The sequence below is a fragment of the Triticum aestivum genome, chromosome 3D (genome assembly GCF_018294505.1).
Source record: "Triticum aestivum cultivar Chinese Spring chromosome 3D, IWGSC CS RefSeq v2.1, whole genome shotgun sequence".
Lineage (NCBI taxonomy): Eukaryota > Viridiplantae > Streptophyta > Magnoliopsida > Poales > Poaceae > Triticum > Triticum aestivum.
The window spans coordinates 103,293,475-103,316,469 of record NC_057802.1 but is presented as its reverse complement, the minus strand read 5'-3'; the positions used below and the strand labels follow the sequence as shown (position 1 = coordinate 103,316,469).

The 22,995-nt window shown below is 46.8% G+C and overlaps 2 protein-coding genes across 2 annotated transcripts; one reads left to right on the top strand and one right to left on the bottom strand.

Moving 5' to 3' along the window:
* Window positions 1-915: 915 nt before the first annotated feature.
* On the top strand, window positions 916-1,684 carry LOC123077703 (60S ribosomal protein L26-1). Its single transcript, XM_044500004.1, has one exon. The coding sequence runs from the start codon at window positions 1,015-1,017 to the stop codon at window positions 1,486-1,488; it is 474 nt and encodes a 157-aa protein (XP_044355939.1). The 5' UTR covers window positions 916-1,014; the 3' UTR covers window positions 1,489-1,684.
* Window positions 1,685-11,382: 9,698 nt separating this feature from the next.
* Window positions 11,383-15,470, bottom strand: LOC123077702 (probable serine/threonine-protein kinase DDB_G0267514). Its single transcript, XM_044500003.1, has 4 exons — window positions 15,061-15,470; window positions 12,854-14,149; window positions 11,932-12,387; window positions 11,383-11,831 (listed from the first exon to the last, which is right to left on the bottom strand). Exons 2-4 carry the CDS (start codon window positions 13,841-13,843, stop codon window positions 11,595-11,597), a joined length of 1,683 nt encoding a protein of 560 aa, XP_044355938.1. The 5' UTR covers window positions 13,844-14,149; window positions 15,061-15,470; the 3' UTR covers window positions 11,383-11,594.
* Between the last annotated feature and the right edge of the window lie 7,525 nt (window positions 15,471-22,995).

Here is a 22,995-nt window from a genome sequence, read left to right as displayed (position 1 = left end):
TATATAAAATGTTTCTGATGTATAAAAAATATACAATAATGCTGATACAAGCTTGACGTAAACCAATGGCTTAACTTTGATTTTCATATTGTTTCAAATTGTTTTCATAATGATTTTACATTTGGCATGCATGTCCTTACAAATTGGTTGTTTTCGATGGAGCTGTCTAATATGTTTACAACCAAATTAAGACTTCACTTGGATTACAAATGCAAACACATATATCATCAAGATAAAAATGATGCTCTTATGCATATGCTATCATTAATTAATAAAATGTACTTTGCTATTTTCATCGTAATGCAAATATTTGTTGGGCATCACCGAGGAGGAACGGCAATAAATGTGTAAAGAGATACCCGCAGCGAGGTAGATATTTCCATTGTCTAATAAATTCAAAACAACTTGAGTACACTTTAAAAATTATCACATCTCTATGTTTTTGCGTAACACCACTTATCATGTTGTTTTTCATGTGGCGTCGTGCAAGATTTCAAGAGATTTATTAATGTCTCGAGAGTGTGTATGAGGGGTAATTTTTTTCTTCCGTTGCAACGCCTGGACATGTTTTTTTGTGTGTGTGGTTGATGTTTGCTAGTAATTATAATATGTGAAAGCAGGAGCTAAAATAAAAGAAAGCCCCGCCTTGGCTAGAGCTAAAAGGAAGAAGGGCTTCCGGCCAGCAGATCCACATTCTCCTCAAGACAAACCACTGGTCGGCCCGACTTGTTTTGTAAGCCCAGAGAGGTCCTCAAATTAGTCCAGAGAAACAAGTAACATCGGCCCAGCTAGCCCAACCACCCATTCCGCCGAACGAATCCTCGCCGTCCACTCCCCATCGAACGCCTTGGCGCGCCCACGCGACGGAGCGCAGATAAAACCCTAGTAGCATGCCACCTATATATTCCCCTCCCACCGCAACAGCCCGCCGCCTCCACACACTCCTCCCGCCCCAGAACCCTAGCCGCCGCCGACGCCCCAGGTAAGGGAGAGAGCCCACCCCCCGCTGCCGCCATGAAGCGCAACCCCCGCGTCACGAGCTCCCGCCGGAAGTGCCGCAAGGCGCACTTCACGGCGCCGTCCTCCGTCCGCCGCGTGCTCATGTCCGCGGCCCTCTCCTCCGAGCTCCGCCACAAATATAACGTCCGCTCCATCCCGATCCGCAAGGACGACGAGGTGCAGGTCGTGCGCGGCACCTACAAGGGCCGCGAGGGAAAGGTGGTGCAGGTCTACCGCCGCCGCTGGGTCATCCACGTGGAGCGGATCACCAGGGAGAAGGTCAATGGATCCACGGTGAACGTCGGCATCCACCCCAGCAAGGTGATCGTCACCAAGCTCAAGCTCGACAAGGACCGCAAGGCCCTCCTCGACCGCAAGGCTCGCGGCCGCGCTGCTGACAAGGCCAAGGGAAAGTTCACGGCGGAGGACGTCGCCGCCGCCGCTGGGGGCGCCACGGCCACCGGTGCCTCGCTCCAGGAGATCGATTAAGCTTGGGATCTGCCGGTTGCCATACTGCTCTTGATATCCTAGTTTTATTACCATCACCAGTTCTGTTAGGATATGCTATCTGAAGACTGCTTTATTATTCGTATGATGTCGTGGATGAGCGTTTTCAAACCTTTAATGTGCATCTTTATGGGTCTGTGCCTTGGATTTTGATATGAAGACTTCATTATATGTTTAATATCTGGTTCTTTGTTTGTCGTTTAGATCTGATTAATGTTATTAAGTTTATCTGTGTGCACCTCTAGAGGTTAAATTGACCATCTGTTAGTTCTCAGGTTAGACTAATCCTTGCCGAGTGTTAGTTCATTACCGTAGTTGCTGTTTTGTGATGTTTATGTGATATGCTCTGTATCGGTTTGCTAGATCATACTAGATGTTCTGTGTAGTTTTTGGTCAGCCATAGTTAAATATCTGCAAGGGAAATGTTAAACTTGTGGAAGTTACTTGCACAATGGATGGTGAATTCATCCTGTTTTCATGGGCAGTTGCAATGCACCATCTCTGTTTCTAATAGCAGTCTGGATCCTGCGTTTCGTCCTTCTCTGGTCAGTTTGCATTAGTTTTAGCAAGAAATTTCAGGCTCGTTGAAAAGAAATTTATAACCACCATAGTTTTTCAGATAATTTTGCGTGTGTTGCCCTTGATTTTAGGAGGACATTCAAAGATACATGGTCGGGTTTTGCTTTGTTTTTTCGGTTTTGTCTGTGATGGTAGTTTCTGTCGCTCTACCTGGAGCTTCTTCTGTTGAAATGTTATACAATGATGAATCGGTGTCTGTTGCTCTACCCCGGGCTTCTTCTGCCAATGAATGAGTGTCTGTTGCTCCACTCGGGGCTTATTCTGCTGAAATGTTATACAATCAATTGAGTGCGCTCGGGCTTTTGGTGCATTCTTTTCCATGATCATCCTTCCAAGATTGTCTGAATTTTGTCCATTCGTCAAATTCTCTGCTTAACATCAAACAGAAGCATCCCTTACCGTTTTTCTGTTGTTGGCTTTGTTACACTGAATTGTCGAATAGTTAGTGATAGAACGTGGGCAATTTGATGCACGTTAGACTACGATTTTCTGACGATTACTAATGCTGGGTAATGATCTAGAAGTTGCGATGCTTACACAAGTTCTTAAAATGGTTAGACATCCTATGGTATGGACTGCTATGACTGGATGATTGGATTTGCATTTAGTAACATTTTTCAGTGATATGGTTGTCATATAAATTGTACTCGTACTTTATTTTCTGTTAATACTATGTGAAAGTATCTGAGCGTTTCACATTTGCAAAGGGTGGAGCCGGCAGTGCTGTTTGTTTGCTGGTCGGGTTTATAACTTCCAAAATATAGTATTACTAGACAACAAAATGCAGGCTAGTACGCACTGGTTGTGCCAAAAAAAAAAGCCATGTATGCTGAACTAGACGAGTAGGCTCCGCTAGCGGTGAATCTCCTTGAAAAGTTGTCATCTTCCTCTCCTAGCGCCGGCAAATCATGAGCAGCTGCATTAGAATGTCTAGCTTCTTCACTGCGCGATGTCTCACGCCTTTTGCTTAAAAAGGGAAATGGCGATGAATAGTCTCGAGACCACTTCTACCATTACTCCAATGGTCCTCCTACAAGCTTGCGCGGGCGCCTCTCCCAACCACAATTACTTACCACAAGTAAAATCTTTTTGGCCTCTTTAGGGAGATTGAAAGAAAGTCGGCCGTCGAGCAGGGATCCAGGATAAGAGGGATCTTGGAGTTGTCGTGTTGTTCATTTGAGTAGACTGTGCAAACCCTCTCTAGCCCCGTCCATTCCAACCTCTTCCAAAGGATCCTAGGTCACCGAGCTCCAATGGTCCGAAACCAAGCAAAAAGGCAATGTCCTCTCTTAGCGTCCTTTGATCCTCTCCACAAGAAACCGTCGTTTTTGTTAGTACTAGCTCAGCACCTTGAGAAAGCATCAACGTTCCCTATGTCCGTAATATATATCAAACTTTGTTAATCTACGACCGAAGATCCACTTTGGAAAGAGGAGCAACCGCCATCGGTTGCCCTAAGTAGGTGGAAGGAACGTGCAATTAGGGAAAGGAAATGATGAGCAAGCCTGAAGCTCAATCTCCTCACACCGAATAAGAGTTAGGGTGCTCTTATTTATATTGGTTCCTTGCCTAGGTATAAAACCTGGAAGCTTAAAGCTCTTCTACAGCTGGCTTAATAAAAATCACCGTGTCATTGTCAACATGACATACACCCCAAAGCCAAAGACTAAGACATACACATCTCTTCCATCTTACAAATCATCACATCGAGCACATCAATCACTAGTAGAATTAGGAGAGGCGATTATGGGTCGCCCTATAGAAGCCCCCTAGCGTGGCCTGCCATTAATTAGAACATGGGTGCTCACCGTCGATAGAGCCAACACAACCCAAACACACCATCATGGGCCAAAGCCCTCATGATTTGCAACAATAAACCAATGAAGCCCAAAAGTCGAATCCAATTCATGAGCAATATCCAACTTAAGGAAGATAATGTGTGCATTCTTACATGAAATGTCCCGGATGATTGTTTCACAAGCATAACATTATTATTTATATTTGACGGTGAAATACACCGGGGGTGGTTCTCGGAGGAGCACTCGACAACAGGCCTGCCACGGGGCCCATATGGCTCAGGTGAAGCCCGATGACATGTAGCGACCAGACCTCAAATGGTCTATGCTGCTGTGCACCAGTGTCATCCCTGGATCAGTAATGCTGACACGCACAGTACAAATAGAGGATTTATAACAGAGTAGCAATCACACACTTATTACATCGAATATCTCCAAAGAGAATAAGTATGATAAATATGGCTTAAGGCCATCTAAATACGATAACAGCGGAAGACTTGGAAGATAAGTGAGTCCATCAACTCCAACGGCATCACTGAGTATAAGACCACGACCTAAGGCACCTTACTCGTCGTCTGAAAAGTCTGCAACATGAAACGTTGCAGCCTGAAAACGGGTCAGCACATGGAATATGCTGGCAAAATAACACATAGAGAATAATGAACATAATAATGCTATACTACATGCATATATGGCTGGTGGTAAGCTCTATGGTTAAAGTTTTTGCGAAAAGCCATTTTTCCCTACTACAAAGGAATAAATTTTATTTAACTATCATGGTGGTTGTTAAACATTGAGATGGTTGACAGCATCTCAATCCCAATTAAGTGTCATCATTAACCCAACAAAATTAATTAAAGTAACATGGTGATGAGATTCACATGATAATCAAGGTACTAGATACTCAAGTTGTCCATAACCGGGGACACGGCTAACCATGATTAGTTTGTACACTCTGCAGAGGTTTGCGCACTTTTCCCCACAAGACTCGATCTCCTCCGCTTGGTTCTCGCACTACAGGATGTTTGAGAAACAGATGACCGAGACACAGTCTTTCAGAAACAATCACTCTTTACTCCGGATGGACAGTTACACCTACTTTCCCCTACATCTGCTAGCCCACCTCTTCAAGAGATCATGTAACCTACTCAACTATGCTAGAGCCCATAATAGCTTGTGGCTGCACACGGAAGTTTCCAGCATGAATAATCTTATGATCCCTTTGAGCCTGGGTGGCGGTCCTTATACAAACAGACAACACTGGGTTCTCCAGGTGCCTCAATCCACCCAGATGTGAGTTTTAGTTGCCACCTTAAGTAAACCATTATTAACAATCTCACATCTGTCATGAATTTCACTCAAACCCAATCCACGTCTACGAGCATAGCATGGCAATATAGTAGCAACGTAGAAGTAACTCCCAAGGGTTTGATAAATAAAACAGGTAATAGGTACTACCTCAACTACTTCCCAATACCCACAATTTAATTAGATCATAACCATGCAGTGTTTGAGGATTGATCTAATGCAATAAAAACTGGGTATGGAAAGGTATGATCAAAGTGTTACTTGCCTTGCTGATGATCCGCGAAACCTAGCGATTCGAAGTAACAAGCGGCACACTCCGGGTACTCCATCGCAAACAAACAAGCAAACAATAAGTACTCATCTAATGCACAGGTAAAACTCGAATGAAAGATCCAACCAGAAAGTTCAACTTAAGAACTCCGGTTTGCAAAAAGAATCAATTCGAAAGAAGCAACGAAAGTCAAATGGCGAAAGAACAAGCTTCGTTTACTATTCTGGATCTAGGTCAAATTTTACAGTAGCAAAAACTTGTTTGAGTAGGTTAAACGGAAAGAGAATTTCGAAACGAAACTCTAGGCGCTTGAATCGCCTGATTCCGATAAACGAGCGAAAAGTTAAACGAAAACGAAGATCCGATCAGAAATCGAGATCTGAGATAATCGCGGAAAAACTGACGAAAAAGAAAACTGACAAACGGTTAAAGAACGGACGTTCGTTAACAGTGAAAATCCGACGAACACGTTCGTTAAAACGAACGGGTCGGTGAACGTTCACTAAATAATAAAACCGAAGAAATAAACCAATCTAGGTTTTTTTTTTAAAAACGAACGTTTTTTTTTAGAAAACCGGCAACCGGCGGCGAGTCGGTACCTCGTCGGGATGGGGCTCCGGCGGGGTCGGCGGGCTCCGGCTGGGGCTCGGCGAGGGGCGGCGAGGGCGGCGGGGTGCGGCGGGGCTTGGGGCGGCGACGGGGTGGCGAGGGGCGGCGGGGTTCGGCGAACGGGGCGGCGGCTCCTCGGGCTCCGGCGGCGGCGGCGGGTGCGGGTCGAGGCGGGGCTCGGGGTAAGAGGAGGGGGCGGCGGCGGGGGTATATAAGGAGGGGGGGCTGCTTGGAGGAGGGGGCAAGGCGGCGGGGCTCCGGCGTGTCCGAGCCGGACACGGGCGCGGCGGCGCTGGCGTGCTCGCGGAGGAGACGGCGCGGCTGGGCCGGCCGCTCGGCTGGGCCTCGGCCCGGTCGGGCGCGGCGCGATTTTTTTTAAAACATTCCGCCGAAAAATTCATAGAAAAATAAATAAAAATCGAAAAACGATAAAACAAATTTTCCCCGGCTAGTTAAAATAATTAGAACAGGGTGAACATTTTTTGACACAAAATGCAGTTTTGAAAACGTGCAATATTTTTAATGCAATTAAAATTGCAAATAAAATCCGAATAAAATCCAATGTATGATTTTAATATTTTTCCTTCAATATTTCAATTGTTTTGGAGAAGTCATATTTTCTTCTCTCATTTATTTTAATGTGAAATATTTTTCCGGAGAGAAAATAATTAAAACCAAAATCCTCGTTTTATTATTTGATAAAATCAAATATGAAAAATCGAGAAAATCCCCAACTCTCTCCGAGGGTCCTTGAGTTGCTTAGGATTTATCGAGGATTTGTCAAAATGCAATAAAAATATGCTATGCATTGAATGATCTACGTATAACATTCCAAATTGAAAATTTGGGATGTTACATGACAAGAGGGAGCTCGGAGGCCCGGGTAGAGCTCTGGGACCATCTTATTGAGCAAGCCAAGATGGCGGCGGCGCAAGATCAGGCGAATCCCCCATGTAAACCCTAGCCTGTGTATTTATACAAGACAAGGCTAGGGAAAGCCATTCCCATCTGCACCTGCAGTCAATGCTTTCGGTAGGAAAAACACCATCTCTGTTGTAATCCCTCGCACGAGGAACCCCACCATGAATATAGATAAAAAACAAGACGTAGGGTATTACCTCTCCCAAAGGGCCCAAACCTAGGTAACCCCCTCGTGTGATCTCCTTTGTAGCACTTCCTGTTGCGTTCGCCACCCTACCGATGGTATTGACCATTCTACGTACCGTCAATAGTGAATTGTGATATCCCTCATGGAGACACTTTGATTTACAATAGTCAAATTATTCATCTTCGGCTCGAAAAGCAATGCGGGTGCTTTCATGGGAATCTATGCAAACCCATGAATAAGGCTAATCGGCATACACTCATATATATCGCTCACGCCATCCTTCTTTCTGGACAAGAAAATAAAAGCTGATTCAAAGTATGAAAACTCTATCCATCACAACTAACCAAATGTCTCACCACAACCATAATACCGTCCTTACTGATAGACTAACAACATTGAAATAATATGACCGGAAATCCAACCACGCTGGTGACTTACCAGACGACAATTGTTTGATCACTCCACAAATCTCTTCCATTGGAAAATCCACTTCAAAAGCCGAGAAATCCAACACCGAAAAAGGAAAGATTTCCAAATTCAAAGAAATCGACCTTTTGGCGTACCAATCAACTCAACGAAAAAGTTCGACGAGAATTCCTCCATATCTGACGGTGTACTACAACGGGGGTGGTTCATCCATAGGGAGGGCCCAAGAGGCCCACCGTGTACCTGACGACAGGAAGGTGCCCGGAGGAGCAGATGGGCATCCCCAGACCTTCTTGGCCCCCAAGTCTATGCTGGCGGCGTCCTAGATCGCATCTAACATCAATATTTGAAATCTAAAGGTCATTGGATAAAGCTTGTTGGACCGAGTAGTTTTTCTTGTAGGAGATGTCGAAAATCATAGGCCCGATGTCTCGAGGACGCAAACCAATAAACCATGATAAGTTGTAGAACTTAGTAGAATGCCCATTACCAACAGTGACATGACTGGCAACCGCAAAGAGATCACGATCCTCATCCGAGCACGGTGATCTCATACCAATCCAAGGCTCATTGGTATCCATCCACTCAAACCAGAGCCAGAGAGTTGCAGAAAACTTCTCCGGATTGAGCACATCCAAGCCTCCATGCTTCTTGGGTTTACAAACAAGGTCCCAATTTATTTTGCACTTGCCTCCTAAGACCTTGTGAGTGCCCGCCCAAAGATATGTGGGACTGATACTATCAATTTTCTTACTAACTTCCAATTGGATGTACAAGGGCATAAGATGGTAAAATGGCAATGGCGGTGAGGATGGCTTTAATAAGGACATACAACCCGCGGAATCCACATGCCTTCCTTGCCAAGGAGGGAGTTTGCCTATGACTTTATCCTCAAAGTGTTGAAAATGGATCCTCTTTAGGCACTTGACCGACAAAGGTAGCCCTAGGTAGTGCATCAAGAACGTGGTGCGCATAGCTAGGAAAGGGTGGAGGACGTAGTCAATGCGAAGGTTGTCACATTGAATGGGAGGCATTGGGCTTTTGGAGCAATTAGCAACAAGGCTGGTCACCTCCCCAAAAGAGGTAAGTGTAGTCACGAGGAATTGGATGTCCTCCTTAGTAGGCTTGACAAAGATGGCATCATCATTGGCATAGAGTGAGGCACGAATGGTTGGAGTTCTCTCACGTAGAGGGTGTGGATGCCCTTGGGACGTGTCCTTGTTGAGATGGTGGTGTAGGGGGTCAATCGCCAAGACAAAGAGAAGCGGGACAGCGGGTCGCCTTGTCAGAGACCTGGACCATGCTTCAACGGATCATCCACCACACCATTGATCAATACCCTCGACGAGGCTGTGGGGAGGAGAGCCAAAACCCATGCCCTAAATCTGATCGGAAAGCATGGTGCCTCAATCAATCAATAAGCAAATCCCATCTCACGGAGTCAAACGGTTTCTTGATGTCGAGCTTGAAAAGCAAGGCCAGAGTTTTGTCGTGGTGAAATTATCATGGATGCTCCTCTTCTTTATAAAGGCATTGGACACAAGGCTTGTCATGTGAGGAGCAAGATGGGTAGCCATCATTTTTGCAATAATCTTGGCAATGGTGAGTCTAATGGGGCAATAGTCCGAAATGCTCTCCGCCCCATCCTTCTTTGGTATGAAAGCAATGTTCACCGAGTTAAGCCAATGGAGGTTGCAAGTATGCAAGTTGAAGAAGTGGTTGGCCTCGAGCATAACCAATGGCGGAGCCAGGAAAATTGTATCAACGGGGCCAAATGATGTTAAAACTGCTTGGGCAGGGCCAAGCCAATGGAAAACATGCATTTGACAGAAATTAATCACTAATTTTAGCACTATTCATCAGCAAATTAGCACTACATCTCCCCTGTTAGGGGGGGGGGGGCAGGGCCCCTGCTGGTCCCCCCTGTCTCCGCCACTGAGCATAACAACATCCTTGATAATCTCCTAACAATTTTTGAAGAAGGCTCCGAAGAAACCATCGAGGCACGGAGCTTCGTCACTAGGAAGATTGAAGATAGTTCGTTTGTTCTCCTTCTCCGAGAAGGCGGCCCAAGGTCTGAGGGGTCACAAGTGGAAGCCGTGATATTTTTTCAATTAATGTCAATGTGTCGGGGCCGTCCACGTTTGGTGACCTCGGAGAAGTGGTTTTTGTGATCATGATCGGTAACCCACCTGCTATTGTGCTTGAGGCTATTGGATGAAATTCTTCCTTCTTATATGGTTGACCCGTATGTGAAAGAAGCGTGTGTTAGCATCTCCGTCCTTGAGATCGGTGATCCTCGAGCTTTGCCTTTTTCGCGCACGATCAAGCACATCCATACTATTTTCACGCATCACGCACGATCAAGCACAACTCTTGTGGCACACCATGTACCTCTAGCCATGTGAATTTCGACTTTGGTGTGCGCAAAGATGTCTTGCTCCACTTCCTAAGCTTCTTCTGACTCTCCTTCTCAGCTTGTGAACATGGTAGGGGTCAACATGATTCCCACCTTTGCTCCAAGCCTCCTGAACCACACCCTTGAAATGCTTTAATCCTAGATCTGTGTGATCCTGTGCTCGGGAAATACAACAACAACAACAAAGGTACGTGGAGGAGATCGTTGCTTTTGGGGGCTTGTGAGAAGTCCTCCTCTGCTAAAATGTCGCCGGACCCAGGTTAAAAAAGCACGCCTTCATGAAGAACTGCTTGAGGTCTCATGTGCCCGGATCGGATGCTGCTAACAGGGAGGTGGCCATTGCTGGCCGCTCCTCTCTGGTGCTACTTGACGATGGCCTCTCCGACTCCGTCAAGCTTTGCGCCCCCCCCCCCCCCCCCCCCCCCCGCCCTGCCCTGTGTGGTTCAAGTGGACGGTGCATAAAACAGCACAAGGACCGGTGCCGGTGCAGGCAAGTCGCGCAAAGGTATGATTCTTCAGCTTCACTCACCAGCATGAGACCTCTGCCCGCCCAGCTACGCGCAATCGCAACAACAGGCACCCCGAGCAACCATCGGCCGGTGCACCACGCCGCCCTGGAACTGTCTACCTGCTTGCTGGTGGCAAACGCGTGCACCCGGTGGGCATCAGGGGTCGCGCCCGCAACTGCTGGCCAGGGAACCGCCAGAGCAACGCGTGCCTCAACAACGTCCAGGCCCTCTCTCCTTCCGCGTCAGGGCGCCACCAGCAGGGACGGCCAGGACGAACACTCTCATCACCAACCTCCCCCAAGAACAAAATATCACAGAAATGCAGCAGTAAAACAAACATATCTGAAACCGATCCGTCATCGCGCAACAACAAAATATCACGGAAATGCAGCAGTAAAACAAACATATCTGAAACCGATCCGTCATCCCGCAACAACAAAATATCACAGAAATGCAGCAGTAAAACAAACATATCCGAAACCGAGCCGTCATCTCGCAACAACAAAATATCACTGAAATGCAGCAGTAAAACAAACATATCCCGAATCCGGGCCGTCATCCCGCAACAGAATAAAAAGCAACCGGGGTAGCCGTCTAACAGGTCAAAAGCACCATGACGAGTCAGAATGGCATGCTGACGAACAAAGGTGCCAATAATTGCGTTAATTAACCACGCCCTAATCCATGATGCTAATGCTGGCCAGTCAGCGGGCTTTCCTCGGCAACCTCTATCTAGATGAGGGACTTCTATAATAAGAGCAGGATAATAATCATGGCTAACTTCTATCGACGATTTCGACCAATATGAATAATCTGCACTGCGACTGAGCTTAGCAGACAGGGACAAGGAGTAAGAGCGAACGAGATAACATATAAGTTTGATATGTGGCATACAGCTACTAATGCAATAAAAACTAATTGTAGATCACCTAATAAACATCCGCATCCATACTAGAATTTTAAACACGAAATCGAAAAGCTTATCATCTTACGCTAGGCCTAGACTAGGGGAGCATACCCAACCGGATAAAATAACGGTCGAAACGATGCTAGAAGGCTGAGCTCAGGCGCCGTGTGATGGTTTCAGTTTCTGAATCCAGTGCTTAAGCCCCTTCTTGTGGTCACTGCTCCTCAGCGCGTCCAGGCAGCCGCCCTGCGACATAACAGACTGGATCTTCTCCAGGGTTTTCACGATCTGCCAGAAATCTGGCCTCTTCTCGGGCTGCAATGCGCAGCACTGCTCAATCAGGGGTCTCACTGCTGCCGGGCAATAATCTTCAGGTTCCATCGCTTTCTTGTTCTGAAACAAAACCAAAGGATTTAGTCAAGGAGAGAACACGTACATCTTCAGATTACGTTCTGCAAAGAAGGCAAACTCAAACTCGTAACTAAACTCTTACGTTATTCGCGACGGCATAAGCCACCTGGACCGGGGAGAGGTTCTCGAAAGGAATTCTTCCGGTCACCATCTCCCACAGCAGCAGTCCAAAGCTATATACATCCACCTTCCGGTTGTACGGCTTGCGCTTTAGCATCTCAGGGGCCATCCAGCGGTACGTGCCCTCATCGTCCACTAGCAGATCACATAACGTCTCCTCACAGGCAATGCCGAAATCAGCAATCTTCACCTCGAACTTCTCATCAAAAAGGATGTTCTCCGGCTTAATGTCGCGGTGGACAACTCCCTGAGAGTGGATGTACTCCAACCCTCGGGCAATCTCCAGAGCGATGGATATGGTCCTCTCCAGAGGGAGGGGGCAGTGCTCTGGGTTGTGCAGGTATGACCTCAAGGAACCTCCAGGAAGAAGCTCCGTAATAATGTAATAAACCGGTCCAACTCTATGAGCTGCTACAAGCTGAATTAAGAAGTTACCAACAAAATGAAATCAGAAGTTACCAACAAAATGTAATGAGACAAGGTTAATCAATAACGAGGCATGATTCACTAATATTATGGACTCTGGTCAGCTCATATAATAAATAAACTTATTGATGAATATTTTGAGCACTTCACGGCGCACAATGAAAATAGCAACGGTGCTTATCCTAAGATAACATCAACTTAATTTTCTTCTTCTGAAGGTGTATAACAAGTTGACAGACAATTATGAGTTGATTATAACAAAAAGTTCAACTAAGATATATCCTCAAAGTATTTTTCTATTGCAAAAAAAGGAACATCAACGTGCCCATGTGATTTTATTAGATTGCATGACCATTATAAGGCTAAGAAAAAAATCAAACCAAACACTCTGCACTATCTATGCCCAGAGATAAAATAAGAAAAACAATACATCTTGAAAAGTCTGAATGTAATTATACCTTGATCACATGCTTATGATGCAGATGAGACAATGCATTGACCTCAGTGTTATATTGTTTGTCAAGCTTTGCAGCTATTATCCCACCAGCGTCATTCTTAGGCCGGCGGATAAATTTAAGGGCAACCGGCTTATCATCGTAAAGTCCTCTGTATAGCCTACTATGTGCCCCAGAAGCAAACCTATGGCCAACAAGCAGCTTGGTTGGATCAAGTTCCCAATCAACTGTCGATTGCACCGCTTGAGCCATGCTAACTGTACGGCTCCTCACAGTCTCTACTGCACTAACCCTCCTCCTTCCCCCATTGTCAAAGTATCTTCTGGTCCATGAGCTATCCTTCTGAGAATTGTGCTTATCAGAGACCACCGGAGTCGAACACCAATCAGGGCTTGGACCCATATCACACCCTTCCCTGCCCAGCGATTTGCCATAGACACTTTTATCAGATCCCACACGCTTCGGGGGAGGGCTTGTGAACCTCTGACTGCTGGCCCTCGCTTCCCTGAATGTATCTGAAGGCACTACGCTGGGAAGAGGGGACTTGGATCTCAGCTTGTGATGAGATCCATTAGCCTTTTGACGAAGGTTGGAGCCCTGACTTGTGTGTGCATTATTTAAGTAGCTAAGGAGCATCATCGAGCTTGGGCTCTTGACCAGGCTCCTCGCCCTTGGGGCCTTGGATTTCTCAGACTTTGCCGGAGGGCTCAAAGGAATCTCCAAACTCATCTTCTGCTTGCTGGCCTTTTTCTCATTAGGCTGGAGTGAGGATCGGAGTGATGGCAGACTAGCAGTATGCTTCAGCGCAGCCACTCTTTCATCATTGCCTCGATCAATGGGCATCGTCACAGACTTACCCATACTCACAAATCTCTGAAGTCTCTGCTCCACATCTCTGCCAAGAGGAGCCACATGCACCCCATGGGAAGCAACCCTTGTGTAGACGGTGTGCGAAAACTTAGTCCTCCTAACCCAGGAGTTCTCCGTGTCCATATTGCTGGAACTGAGGAGACGGAGAAACGCTGTCACAAGTGATCAGATTCCAACTTTCGAAGCTTGGATTAGCATGAACCACATGTTGAAGTGAAATTTCGAACAGAAGTCACAAGAAACGCGTCCGAGAGACCTTAGGCCAGGAATCGCTGTGATTCCTCGACCCATTTGCTGCCAAATTCTTGCCACAAGTTGTACAGAAGATGAGTGTTGCACAAAGAGGTCAAGGGTCTGTTCAGTCTCAAACAGATCCCTGAAACTTGTTGAAGAAAAAAAAAACCGCAGCAGCCTGGCTTCTCAAGTATCCTGAAATACAACAATAGGAAAGAAAAGACTGTGAGCTGAACTTGGTGCGCAACCGGTAGTATTATACGGGCAATTATTGCTTATATAAAATGTCTCGTTCAGCGAATAAAAACAAAACAATATATATCATTATCGGTTGAATACTTGAATTATTATAAAATAATGATTTGACTTCTTCTCATGCAATTAGTGGAATACAGGCATGGAGCAGTTCAGATAACGCGGTTTTCTGACAATTGGACATACTATGAATCATTACAGAAACTGCCAGAGTAAAAATTATGACCCGAACAAGCACCATCCAGACCATTTGATTTTCCTGTGAAGACATCGACTTTTCACGCAACGAGAAGCCAAATTATGGGGCAACAATTCTCGCGAAGAAAAATAGAGACGCGCAAAGCAAGATCTAAGATTAGTCCCAACACGCCGCCAGTATTATGACTTCCCAAACCACGACCGGAGAACATCCGACGATGAAATTCAGACTCGGCAACACTACCTGAACTTTTCTGGCACTCGACAAAGAGCAAGGGAAAAACTGGACAAATCCAAAAGGCAATGATCCGAAAGCAAACGCGGACCTCGCACACATTTGCACGCTGACGGCATCAAGAACCTGACGGGTAGGAGCACAATGGGAGGCCCCGGCCAAAGCAATCTAGAGCAGAGCGCTCGAACCTTGAGCACTACTAGTAGGAATAACCAACGAAAAAGGAACCGCAAACAAACAGCGAACTACTTGCCTTGTCAGCTGAACTCGATCGAGAAGCACCGAAAGAAAGCCGAGCTCGCGTCTAAGGACACACTACGATGAAGATGGGCAGACGCCGACTTTCCAAACAAGCATCCAGGGAGAAGGGGAAGAAGGAAGAACAATCTGAGATGGGAGGAGCGAGGAACCAACCAACCTTCCTCGAGGCGGCTGAGAGGTTGCAGGAGCTGAATCCGGATCAGAATGCCTGCCTTCCCGGCTCAGGCCCCAACCTCCTCCCTCTTATCTCCTCCCCTCTTTCCGCGGCGAACTCGAGTAACAGAACCGAATCTGATCGGCCGAGGAGTCCGGGAGGGCGGATGGATATCAGCAGCCACCAGGACGACGCATTGAAGGCCCGCACCAGAAAGAGCGACAGAAAAGGGCCCGCCCGCCCGCGCTGACACCCTGTACCCGCGGCGGTGGCCCGTGTAGCCGGTGGGATGCGCGTACGTACGCGGTACGCTGCTCCCCGTACAGCCCCGGGACTCCTGCCTCTCTCCTCTCCTCTCCCGAGCGCGCACGGCTCTTCTATCTATACTACTGATACTATACTACTCTCCTACCCCAACAGCTCCACCGCATTCAGAGGAGGACTCGTCTGTGATACGAGAAGTCCCCGGGGGGCACGGCAGGAGAAGGGCACCGCCGCACCGGCTAAGGAAGCCCGGTGGGGGGGGGGGGGGGGGGGGGGGGGGCTGACAGGTGTCGACGGTGTCATGTGCGGGGATTCAGAGAACTGTCTAGCAAGATTAGGAAAGCAGTAGTGTTTGGAGGTGGAGGTGGAGGGGGAGTCAATGCTCGCACTCGCAGCAGAGAGAGACAAGCCAGGTGAGGTAGGGGAGGGCTGGGCTGGGCTCGGTTTGTTCGTTCGTTGTGGAGTGTGGGGTGGCGGCAGGGGCGGGCAGGGGTGGATGGAGAGGGACTGCGGGATTGAGAATGTCAAGCTTTTTTGCACCAAAAAGGCTGCTGGGTGTTTCTCCTCGGCGGCCTCCCCGACCCCTCCTTTTCCCTTTCCCACATTCTTTGCTTCCATTATTGGTGATGGTGATTCTTCGTTGGCTGTGCTGGGATTCTGTGTGCCATGGTTCTTGTTACTTTCTTTTTTTGTAAAAAAATGTATTCATCCTTGGACTGATGTTTTTCTGAGGCTGTGGTTTTTTTAGGATGTACTCCCTCCGTTCCTAAATACTCCCTCCGTTCCCAAATATAAGTCTTTCTAGAGATTTCAACAAGTGACTACATACGAAGCAAAATGAGTGAATCTACACTCTAAAATATGTCTACATACATCCGTATCTTGTAGTCTATTTGAAATGTCTAAAAAGACTTATATTTAGGATATAAGTCTTTTTAGACATTTCAAATAGACTACAACATACGGATGTATGTAGACATATTTTAGAGTATAAATTCACTCATTTTGCTCCGTATGTAGTCACTTGTTGCAATCTCTAAAAAGACTTATATTTAGGAACGGAGGGAGTACTTATTATTTATGAACCCTGTTTAGGGGTTGTAAGCAAGGGTGGGGATTGGATGGATCATAAGTAGCTTACTGTTTTTGGCAAAGGAAGAATCAATTCTTGCAATTGATCATCTTTTTGACACGGCTTGTTGGATCCATGTGGCATAAACGTAGGAAGGTTTACAAGGAAGCCTCTGCTTCTGCGAGAAATACTTGTGCTCTTGCTCATGTAGGATTATGTATGTCAGAATTCTTTCTTTCTTTCCTTTTTGTAAAATGTGTATTCATCCTTGGGCTGATACTTATAAAGTCTGTTTAGGGGTTATACGAGCAAGAGTAAGAATTGGCTGGATCCTAGTAGTAGTTTACTGTTTATGGCAAGGAATAAGATAAAAACTACTAGCTCAATATCAAAATACAAAATGTTTCTGCATTTCAAATTAAAGTGCGAAAACGTCTTATATTTTGGTACAAAGGAAGTAGGAACTTACTAAGAGTCTTCAATCATATATGCTATAATAGCATGTTTACAAGAAAACTCTACGGTGTCGAGTGTCGACCTCTGCTTGTGCGAGAAATAATTGTGCTCATGATCTCACTTCCCTATGTAACTAGAGACCTCGCGGCATATTGTCACACGGGTCAAAATGAGATGCCATGAGCAAGGGTGGCGAGGAAGAAGCCATCTGCCAATGTTGACGGGGATACTGAGGTTGGCATTTGTGCCCAAGCAAAATGCTATAATTTTGTAGTAAGAATTGACGACACAATCGCAACCTCGGTGCGTGGAACATTCGATGATTTTACAAACCACGCGTGACTAGAAAGGACGGGTTAGAAGAAGATGGTTTGCATGAAAAAACAACTATAAAGATGGTTTACAAGAAAACCCGATGTTGCTGACCTCTACTTCTGTGAGAAATACTTGTGTGCATGCTCATGTGTATTTATCGGACCCCTACACCCAATATCCAACGACTGGTGGCATGGTGTCGCACCAGCGAAGACGCTAGGATCAAGGGTGATGAGGAAGAAGCCCTCGGTCAACATTGGTGAGGATACAGAGGTCGGCGTTTGTAGTCAAACACAAATGCTACAAATTTGTAGTCATAGATGACGACATAACCACAACCTCCATTGGTGTGGAACATTTAGTGATTCAACAAACGACACATGACTAAAATGGATGGGCTGGAATAATATGGTTTGAATGAAAAACAACTATGAAACACATATCAAAATATTGGGTATAGAGGATGGTGTTGTTGATCTCTGCTCCTGCTTTTTTTGTACTATGTATTCATCCTTGAACCGATATTTATAGAAGTCTATTCAGGAGTAAAGAACCAATTCTTGCATTGTTCATCTTTTTGACACGACTTTATTGGATCCATGCAACATAAAACTAGGAATTTATTGGGAATCGATTTAGCCTAGTACTATATCCATGGACGGTTTACATATGTTTTACGGAAGCTTCCAACTAATTCTCTCCCCTCCCCCGAGTTTCATAAGGTGGGCCCCTCCTCCCCATTTAATCTCCAAACAATAACTGTCACCGAACCATAATCCGTAAAATATGTAGAGAAGATTCATAACTCTAGTATTACTCCTCGATTTGTATATAAGTACTAGGTTTACAAGGAAACCGAATGTTGCCAAGAAATCTAAAATGCAAAATTTGCGGTTGACAAGCTACGGAAATAGCCTACGCACTGGCATCCTTCCTTAGTACCAATCTACCCCACCCCCTCCAAACACACCACCCCAATTTTCAATCTAGTACCACGTGATTTTAATTGCCTAACCCCTAATCTCCACGTCAGCACGTACATTATTTCGTAAGATAATCCCAGTAGGTGTGTGTTGATGCAATATCTGCCTTTCCTATGTTTTGGAGATTGTTGACAGAAACAGGTATGGACTGATTTGTTTGCTAGTGCATACATAGAGAAATAGTCCATACAGAACCGAAGAGAATGTTGTATCCGGTGGCAAGTTCAAGGAACTTCACCGAAGTATATGTGTGTTGCAGAGAAGAACGAGCTACATTTGTTGAAGATATGTATGCGAGAAGATTGTTGTGAAGGAATTAACCCCTTGAAAGTTTAATGCTGAAGCAAAGCATTTGGTTCGGTATTGTTGTCTGAAAGAAATTGACTACAGCAAACGGAAGTCGAAGACAAATTGAAGACGTGGTATTCTTTTTGTCTTTCTTCTTTTGTTCATTTGAGTCATAGGACCTCCGTACTATTAAGAGGGGTATAGGTTCTCGATGCTTAGATCCACTATGAAGCTTAGCCCAAAACCTATATATGAAAGATGCGAGAGAAATCTCCTTATGCTCCGAATGATTACCTAGCAGCAGTAGACGTTGTTCTTCGTGCTGCGGGAGATATCTTTCAGACTGAGGAGTTAGCATTACTTACTCCGTAAGCAATGTTACCGTTATGCTCGTGTCGTTCAGCCATTGGCTGCTCCCGATGTCCAATTTGGTCTTTTCCCTTCAGGGAAGGCTGCGGCTATAAATAGCCACCCCGCTCCAACATTGTCCGTTGGCTGCTCCGCTTGAGATTTCCGAGAAGATTGATTTGAGCAACCCCTCTCCGGGTGATTTGAGTTTAAGATCCACCGAGAGAAAAATCAAGAGCCCAAACTTAGACCATGGTTTAGCATCACAGTAGTTCTGAGTTAGAGTTCTTGTACCTATTACTCTTGAGAGCTGCGTGTTGGGAAACGTTGCATGGAAAACAAAAAATTTCTACGCATATGCAAGATCTATCTAGGAGATGCATAACAACGAGAGGGGAGAGTGTGTCTACGTACCCTCGTAGATTGTAAGCGGAAGCGTTTCTCAACGCGGTTGATGTAGTCGTACACCTTCGCGATCCGCTCGATCAAGTACTGAATGCACGGCACCTCCGCGTTCTGCACACGTTCAGCTCGGTGTCGTCCTCGCCATCTTGATCCAGCAAGCGGGGCGAGGTAGTAGATGAGTTCCGTCAACATAACGGTGTGGTGACGGTGGTGGTGAAGCAATCCCGCAGGGCTTCGCCTAAGCACCGCGACGATCTAGAGCGGAGGAGTAAACTAGAGGCGGAGGGGTGCCGACACACGGCGTGGAATAAGCTGTGTATTGTGTGACACCCTCCCCACATATATATAGGTGTGGGAGGGGAGGAGGCAGCCCCTAGGGCGCCCCAAGTGGTGCGGCAGCAGCCCTAGGGCTCCTCCCTTTGGTGCGCCCCCTGCCAAAAATTGGCGCAAGGGGAAAGGAAAGGGAGGGGCGCCCCCTTCTTTCCTTCCTCCCCTCTCCGGGATATGGTAAGAGGAGGTGGCGCCTCCCCTTTCCATCCAATTGGGTGTGGCTACCATAAAGGGGGTGCACCAGCCCATGTGGGCTGGTGCGTTCCCCTCTACTTGGTCCACTAAGGCCCAATACTCTCTTGGTGCCCCCGGAAGCCCTTCCGGTATTCTGATAACTTTACGGTGCATTCCGAAACCATTTCGGAGACCAAATAGCATCGTCCTATATATCGGTCTTTACCTCCGGACCATTCCGGAGCTCCTCGTCATGTCCGTAATCACATCCGGGACTCCGAACAACATTCGGTCACCAAAACACATAACTCATATAATACCAAATCGACATCGAACGTTAAGCGTGCGGACCCTATGGGTTCGAGAACTATGTAGACATGACCGAGACACCTCTCCGGTCAATAACCAATAGCGGAACCTGGATGCCCATATTGGCTCCTACATATTCTACGAAGATCTTTATCGGTCGAACCGTTATGACAACATACATAATTCCCTTTGTCCATCGGTATGTTACTTGCCCGAGATTCGATCGTCGGTATCTTCATACCTAGTTCAATCTCGTTACTGGCAAGTCTCTTTACTCGTTCTGTAATACATCACCTCGTGACTAATGATACATCCATTTTGCATCATGTTTTCTTACTATTATTTATAATGTTTTTATCCATAATAATGCTTTTTGGAGTAATTCTATTGCCTTTTATCTCATAATTTGCAAAGTACACACCAAGAGGGAGAATTCCGGCAGCTGGAAATCTGGACCTGAAAAAGCTACGTCGGGCCACCTATTCTGCACAACTCCAAATGGGCTGAAACTTCACAGAGATTTTTTATGGAATAAATAAGAAATATTGGAGCCAATAAGTACCAGAGGGGAGCCACCAGGTCGGCATAACCCACCTGGGCGCGCCAGGCCCCCCTGGTGCGCCCTGGTGGGTTGTGGCCTCCTCAGCCCACCTCTGGTGCCCATCTTTTGGTATATAAGTGGTTTTGACCTAGAAAAAATAAGAATAATACTTTTGGGACAGAGCGCCGCCGTCTCGAGGCGGAACTTGGGCAGGAGCACTTTTGCCCTCGGACGGAGCGATTCTGCAGGGGGAACTTCCCTCCGGAGGGGGAAATCATCGTCATCATCACCACCAACAACTCTCCCATCTTGGGGAGGGAAATATCCATAAACATCTTCACCAGCACCATCTCATCTCAAACCCTAGTTCATCTATTGTATTCAATCTTGTTACCGAAACTATAGATTTGTGCTAGAGGTGTTGGGAATCGTAGCATAATTTAAAAAATTTCCTACGCTCACCAAGATGCATCTATGGAGTATACTAGCAACGAGGGGAAAGGAGTGCATCTACATACCCTTGTAGATCGCGAGCGGAAGCGTTCCAATGAACGTGGATGACAGAGTCGTACTCGCCGTGATCCAAATCACCGATGACCGAGTGCCGAACGGACGACACCTCCGCGTTCAACACACGTACGGTGCAGCGACGTCTCCTCCTTCTTGATCCAGCAAGGGGGAAGGAGAGGTTGATGGAGATCCAGCAGCACGACGGCGTGGTGGTGGATGTAGCGGGTCTCGGCAGGGCTTCGCCGAGCTTCTGCGAGACGGAGAGGTGTAGCAGGGGAGGAGGGAGGCGCCCAAGGCTGTGTTCTTGCTGCCCTCCCTCCCCCCTATATATAGGCCCCCTTGGGAGGGGGGGGGGGCGCCGGCCAAACCCATCTAGGGTGGGGGCGGCGGCCAAGGGGGGTGCCTTGCTCCCCAAGGCAAGTGGGAAGCCCCCCCACCCTAGGGTTTGCAACCCTAGGCGCATGGGGGGAGGCCCATGGGGGGGCGCCCAGCCCACTAGGGGCTGGTTCCCTTCCCACTTCAGCCCACGGGGCCCTCCGGGATAGGTGGCCCCACCCGGTGGACCCCCGGGACCCTTCCGGTGGTCCCGGTACAATACCGGTAACCCCCGAAACTTTCCCGGTGGCCGAAACTTGACTTCCTATATATAATTCTTCACCTCCGGACCATTCCGGAACCTCTCGTGACGTCCGGGATCTCATCCGGGACTCCGAACAACTTTCGGGTTTCCGCATACACATATCTCTACAACCCTAGCGTCACCGAACCTTAAGTGTGTAGACCCTACGGGTTCGGGAGACATGCAGACATGACCGAGACGCATCTCCGGTCAATAACCAACAGCGGGATCTGGATACCCATGTTGGCTCCCACATGTTCCACGATGATCTCATCGGATGAACCACGATGTCGAGGATTCAATCAATCCCGTATACAATTCCCTTTGTCAATCGGTATGTTACTTGCCCGAGATTCGATCGTTGGTATCCCAATACCTTGTTCAATCTCGTTACCGGCAAGTCTCTTTACTCGTACCGCAATGCATGATCCCGTGACTAACGCCTTAGTCACATAGAGCTCATTATGATGATGCATTACCGAGTGGGCCCAGAGATACCTCTCCGTCACACGGAGTGACAAATCCCAGTCTCGATCCATGCCAACCCAACAGACACTTTCGGAGATACCCGTAGTGCACCTTTATAGTCACCCAGTTACGTTGTGACGTTTGGCACACCCAAAGCACTCCTACGGTATCCGGGAGTTGCACGATCTCATGGTCCAAGGAAAAGATACTTGACATTGGAAAAGCTCTAGCAAACGAAACTACACGATCTTTTATGCTATGCTTAGGATTGGGTCTTGTCCATCACATCATTCTCCTAATGATGTGATCCCGTTATCAACGACATCCAATGTCCATAGTCAGGAAACCATGACTATCTGTTGATCAACGAGCTAGTTAACTAGAGGCTTACTAGGGACACGTTGTGGTCTATGTATTCACACATGTATTACGATTTCCGGACAGTACAATTATAGCATGAATAATAGACAATTATCATGAACAAAGAAATATAATAATAACCATTTATTATTGCCTCTAGGGCATATTTCCAACAGTCTCCCACTTGCACTAGAGTCAATAATCTAGTTACATTGTGATGAATCGAACACCCATTGCGTCCTGGTGTTGATCATGTTTTGCTCTAGGGAGAGGTTTAGTCAGCGGATCTGCTACATTCAGGTCCGTATGTACTTTACAAATATCTATGTCTCCATTTTGAACACTTTCACGAATGGAGTTGAAGCGACGCTTGATATGCCTGGTCTTCCTGTGAAACCTGGGCTCCTTCGCAAGGGCAATAGCTCCAGTGTTGTCACAGAAGAGAGTCATCGGGCCCGACGCATTGGGAATCACCCCTAGGTCGGTAATGAACTCC